Source organism: Panicum virgatum, chromosome 2N, assembly GCF_016808335.1.
Source record: "Panicum virgatum strain AP13 chromosome 2N, P.virgatum_v5, whole genome shotgun sequence".
NCBI lineage: Eukaryota > Viridiplantae > Streptophyta > Magnoliopsida > Poales > Poaceae > Panicum > Panicum virgatum.
In genome coordinates, this window is record NC_053146.1 from 2,310,849 (window position 1) to 2,316,932 (window position 6,084).

Sequence of the window (6,084 nt, forward strand, 5' to 3'; positions counted from 1 at the left end):
ATTTTTTTTATTTTGGGTGGCATCTTGGTTGTTTTTGATTATAGGGTGTTACAGCCATGAAGGCGGTTGTTCTTGCCACCGCTCCTTGAGCACGTCGTTGCTGCAACCACCCCAGAGCCTGCCGCTCACACGAGCTGCACTCCCCTGCACCGCCGTTGAACTCCCGATGTTCCAACACGGCCAGCGCGCACTCCAGCGTGACCCCAGCCGACCCGAACGCTGCCACCGGCTCCATGGCAGCCAATGCCACGCTGACACGAGGACGCGCGCAGATGTGGTGCCACCTAAGCCCCTCCACACCAGGCGCCTCTCCTCCACCACCCTTCCATGGCCCTGCCACACCACATGGACGCGGTCCTTGCCTTCGGCCGGGCTCGCGCCCAGGCCCGTGCCCAGTGGTGTGCGGCCCGTGCGGCTGCACAGGGTCCCCATTTTTTTGTCCTAGAATTTGTAGTAGTCTATTAACTCTTTGCATCCTTTCTACTTAGCCGGCCCTAATGCAAATGGTGAAACGGGCGCACGCCACGCCTCTGCCATGCACAAAATAAAAAGGCCCGCAACACTGAGGAGTCCTGACGCCCGCCGCCCGCCAGTTTAGTTGCCGTGCCGTCTTCCTCTAATCCTGTGCCGATTCATCTTCAGTTCTTGTTTTTCACGAGTCACGACATCAAGGGCCGAGCTGTCGAGGCAGATGCCAGACGGCAGGGCAGGCAACACTGTGTCACCGCCGAGGCCATGATCGCGAGTTCGCGACGGCGACGCGGTGCAGCAGCCGGCCGGCGGCCCCAGGGCAGGCGGAGAATTCAGCAACGACAGGTCGGCAATTTCAACTCTTCACGCAATTGACTGGCTTAAGGAGAAGGTAAATAGATATTTCTTTTAATTCCCCAACTGTATTGATATACATATATACTTGTATCCTTTGAGTCTTTAATGAATTAATTATAATTTTGTTATTTCATCTTTTATGTTAGAAAACGATCGATTGAAACCATATTTTTTACAAATTGATTTAGAAAATATGATTCTATCAGCTAAAAATATAAAAATAATTAGTCTAGTAAGCATCGCTTCGGAATTTCGCACAGGGCCCGATTTATACCGGCATGGCCCTGCTCGCGCCTCTCCGTCGCGGTGTCGGGGGAGGGGAATGCCGCCGTGGCACTCAAGCTCCTCATCGCATTCTAGGTCCTCCTCGCGTGAGGTGCCTTCATCCTCCGCGACTAGCTCCTCGCCGCACTGATCCGACACCCGATGTCCAGTCGCAACCCGCTTGCGCTTGCGGCATTCCTGCTCGGCTGCTCTGGTCTCTTCCGCCACCACGTCGTGGGTCCAGTTCTCCGCGCGCCTCCTCGAGCTCTTCGTCCTCCTCCCCGACGCCGAGTACATCATCACGCTCCCCAACCCGCAACTCATAGCCGAGCTTGCTGCCTTCATGGCCGGTACCAACACTGTGCGCCAGGCCTCGCCACCCAATCTTCGGGTCCGCAGCCCAACACACTCATCTGGGAGTCCGTCCGGCTCGCCGAGGAGGACCTCATCGCGGCAAAGCGTAACATCCCGCCTGGGTCAAGGAGATAGGCGAGCACCTCAACACGTTGTCCCTAGCCTTCGTGGTGGAGCAAGTGTGCGTGCTGTGCCGGGTGGTGGAGGATTCGGCCTCGGCAACGGAGTGAAAGAGGGTGGGGCTGGATGAGGGTGTCGTGTGCACGACGTGGTGGCTCTGCGAGCGCGCGGATGGGGTGGTGCTACGGAGAACGGTGGAGGAGAGGCGCCTAGTGCGGAGGGACTCAGGTGGCAGTGCGTCCGCGTGCGTCCTCATGCCGGCGCGACGTCGGCCGCCTTGGAGGCGGTGGTGGTGTCCGGGCCTGTGGGGGCCATAGAAAAGTGTGCGCTGGCCACGCTGGAGCTCAGGGAGTGCAGCGGCGGTGCAGGGGGAGCTCACGGGGCGGTCGCGGCAGTAACAGTGGGAATGGCGACCTTCACGGCTGTAGGTGCCTGCTTCACGGCCTTAACGGAACTGCTAACAGAGCTCACGGTAGGGCAAAGGAAGGGATAAAGGATAAAAATAGGGTCAAGGAAGGAAGTTCGAATTTTTTTTAAGCCAAATAAGAGAGTACCATTTCTTTTAGTGCCATACAAGAAATTTACCCAATTTTTTATGGCATAAAAGAAATTTTCTCTTTTTTTTTGTTTCCTCTCGCACATGTTGTTTGCCTATGGAATGCCAGCGAAACGAAATACTGATTTTGTTTCATATTTGATTGCCACGGCAGATTACCGTCATTTCAATGTAGGTATAGATTTGCATTTTTTTTGTTCCAAACAATTATTTTTTAAAACATGGAAATTATTAAATATAGAAATGATAAAAAGAATTCTAACAAAACGCTGATGCCAGATAATACAAATGAAGAAGCGATGCCGATGCGCACGTGACTCTGAACAAAGCAGCAAAGCAACACTTGCAGTCACCATTAAATTCGTTACGATTTTAACACTGACATGCAACCACACATTGTTCAGCTGGCTTATCAGCCAGCTAGCCAGTAGTGTTTTTCTCTCACACTAAATCAGTATTAACCATCAGCCAGTAGCCAACCATTAATATTTTTCTCTTACAACAAATTAGCACCATCTACCACTCACAGCTAGCCGAAGAGAGCATACAGTCTAGCACGGAAAGTAGGTTGCAAGTGTAACAAGCTCCATCACAGTTCTTCAATAATCTGGAGTCTTGACAATGTTTCGGATTTACAGGACAATTAATTTGAAAATTTTAAGACTAAGATTTGCAAGGCACACGGCAGCAACAAGGTTTGATAGCTCAAATTGACACCCAAACAGTAGCACACAACACACCACTATTAAAAAACTCTACCGGGGTGAAACGGCCCACCGTTTTTTCATTAAGAGGAAAAAAACTCTATCGGGGGTGAAACGGCCCACCGTTTTTTCATTAAGAGGAAGCCTAACCGGCTTACTCGGGTAGAGAAATCCTCTGAACCCTGGCTCATGCCCATGAGGGCCAAGCCTTGCGACGAGCACAGCGAGAGTTTTTTTTTCTCTCAGCAGTCTGAAATTCACTTCTGATGAGAATTGAACTCAGAACCTGCTGAGAGCGCGCGCTACCGGGCCCAGGCTAGCCAATTGGCCGCCGGACCTTTCGCACAACACACCACTATTAAATAACCCAACATGCGAATTAAGATGGCACGCACAACAGAGCAAGTCCAACCGCAGACCGAGGACTCCAAGTAAACTAAACGGCACCTGCAGAAGTAGAAGCAGTGCTGTCGTCTTCACCCGGCCTGCTAACGATTCCGGCATGGAAGAGCAACACCCAGAGCAGCGTTATCAGCTCCCCGCCACTTGCAATGGCCTCCTTGTGCCCTTTCTGGTTGTCGGACGGCGTGACGTATAGGATCATCTCCGACCAAAATTCAGCCATCAACTTCCACACAGCCGTATCCTCCCCATCGACGACCATCAGCTCCACCAATTGCTCCCCCAGCCGCACTCCTTCCTTGAGCACCTCATGCTCTGCATTTGCACCCAACAATTCGATCAGCTGTTGGCATCTGGCTTCTGGCGTCAATGAGCCTCCTGCTGCGCAGCAGTTAAAGAAACGCTCAACTTCCTTCTTGACATCTTCGTACAGGCTCCTGCTCCATTCGTCGTCGTCAGGAAGCAACTCAGGACACCATGTCACAAGGTAGGCACAATAACATGACAGGCGAGTGGCAGCAATCTTATAGTTAGTGCTCGAATCTTGTTCTTCGCTATCCAGGTGTGTGTACCTGACCTCGAGGATGCTTGTGGCGATGTGCCATGTAATTATGGTATGAGATGTACTCTTGTTGTTGCAAGCCCAGAGAAGCCTTTCACCAACTTGGCCCCGGCGGCTGAGACATGCTGCGCCATTGCTAAGGTGCCCATTTCTACTGCTTCTTAGCACTTCCATGATGCAAACCTTCACCGCTGCTGGCACCTTGACCTTCCTCTTCTGATCCGGCAAATGGAGGAGACGCTTGAGAGGTACAGTCAAGGTTCCTGTTCTCGGGTGAATCTCCAGGATAGAGCATTGACCTATTTTCTCATCCCAATGCTTCATCAGCCTGCATTTGCAACGCAACAGAAGGCCAATCCATTTCTTCTTTAGAAGTGAAGAATGCTGCGAAGAGGCACGATTTACAAGGTGGCAAATGAGGGCAACTTTAGTCCAGTTGGAGCAAATGTAGGAAGCTATGTCCCTCACCTCAGCCATCATGACTAACACCAAAAGCAAAAATACTGGCACCAGATCGAGGTACCAGCTTCCATAGTGTTCACCCGTGTAGTCGCCGATCAGTGGTTCTCGAATGCAAAATGTATGGCAATCCATTTGAGGGAGGTGGTGGTATTCCTTAATCAGCACTAGCACCACAAACATTGTGATCAACAATACACAGCAGCAAGCTATGCACAATAGTGAGATAAAGATACCCAGAATGGGCAACCAATACTTTGAATAGTAGATCGGGAAGGATGAATAATAATAATCATTAAGGAAAGAAATCTCATCTGAAATAACCATAAAGACCCTGTTATGTTCGCCATCCTTCTGCAATAAGCTCCAGAAAAAACTCAAGATGTCCTTGGAGCCAGCATTATTTTTTCTGACCTCGTACCTTGCAAATCGGCACCGCAACAACTTGAACAATGCAAATGAGAAGCATAAGTCCTTTTGCGGCTTTAGTGTATCCAGCCTCCAAACTCTATCAATAGTCACCAGGCCATTGGTATGAGAAGCTTTCCATGAGTCAGCCTTGAGCACATGCCCAAGCGGCTGCTTCTCAACATGTCTCTTCTCTTCTCTTCTCTTCTCCCATAACCAGTAGCGGAGGAGGCCCATCCTCAGCTACCACTGGTTCACCATGGTGACATGTTTCTTGCAAAGATTGTTGCTTCATGTATCCTGAAATAAGATGGGGATTGCGTCCGAGAGCAAAGGATTGTCGTGCCTTTTCAAATGCATAGTATTTGAATACCATTTTAGTACATATGAGAGAAAAAGGTAGCACTTCAAAGGCACTAGCAATTATGTTCCCCGTGCCAGGAGTCAAGGGAAGGATATAGGTGATACCAAGGTAAAAGGTCCAAAGCCCCTGAACAAGAAGCTCAAATGGAGGACCTATGCTTCCACCTTCTCTATCATTAACAGCAACTACTACACTACTGGTATTATTGATCATGATGATCTGAACAAGGGATGCCCACACTACTACTAGGATCGAGTGTACATCTGGGTCGCACTCTGCAATCAGGCGGTTGAAGTCCCCGGTTTCCTTGTCACGCCTTCCTATGGCGTAGTCATTCTCACCGGCGCCCATGGAGACAACGGCGGAGACGACAGGCAAGAACAGGGTGGTGGCTCCGAGGAAGACAAACCTGGTGAAGTGGTGGTGGCGGTAACGCTGGCCATAGATGCCTATCCTGACTATGAGTCCAGCCAGAATGGCACTAGCGAGCTGCAGTGCGTTCGCACGCCACATCTTCTCTCCCATGCTCTTGTCGAATGAGGACACCAGATGGGTGTCGCATGTAACCTTGGAGGCGAGTTGCTTGAGTGCAGCGCCGGAGCAGCCGCTCATGGTGGAATTGTTAGGATTGATCTCACCCATCTCGACCCAACGGTCGAGACGGACACCTTGACCATGTCCTGATCGGGGACACCCAGTCAATGACTGGCTGGTGGGCCCCCGTCGCACAACGCAATAAATAAGAGGTGGGGGCCAAGGCTCGGGTCACGGGGTTCACCGGAGCCGCCACACCTAAACCCTAACCGATCAAGGAAGCATTGCCAGTGACGGGAAGCCCGCTACCTCTGCAACCTCGCCACCCATGATGTCATCGACACCGCTGTCAACCTCTATGCCCCGACGACCCTGCGACGCCCACTGCATCGACCGTCGCCGCCCAGAGCGGATCTACACCACCGAACCAGTGATGGACAGCAGCTCGAGCTCCACCGACGAGGGTCTCTCCTCTCCCTCTCTGTGTTTTCTCTCTGTTTTGTTTAGATCTAGAATCTCTTGTATCATG

At 51.3% G+C, this 6,084-nt stretch overlaps 1 protein-coding gene and 1 pseudogene across 1 annotated transcript; one reads left to right on the top strand and one right to left on the bottom strand.

Moving 5' to 3' along the window:
- Positions 1–327: 327 nt before the first annotated feature.
- LOC120659100 lies at positions 328–1,883 on the top strand (annotated as a pseudogene).
- A 1,302-nt stretch (positions 1,884–3,185) lies between these two features.
- On the bottom strand, positions 3,186–5,636 carry LOC120663001. The gene is made up of 2 exons (XM_039942039.1): positions 4,259–5,636; positions 3,186–4,118 (listed from the first exon to the last, which is right to left on the bottom strand). Exons 1-2 carry the CDS (start codon positions 4,892–4,894, stop codon positions 4,098–4,100), a joined length of 657 nt encoding a protein of 218 aa, XP_039797973.1. The 5' UTR covers positions 4,895–5,636; the 3' UTR covers positions 3,186–4,097.
- Between the last annotated feature and the right edge of the window lie 448 nt (positions 5,637–6,084).

Excerpts from the sequence above, each read along its gene's own strand:
- LOC120663001 (XM_039942039.1), bottom strand. The coding sequence starts at position 4,894 with ATGGGCCTCCTCCGCTACTGGTTATGGGAGAAGAGAAGAGAAGAGAAG. Across the intron at positions 4,119-4,258 it reads TGTTAGTCATGATGGCTGAG|GCTGATGAAGCATTGGGATG; the intron begins GTGAGGGACATA and ends TTGCAAATGCAG.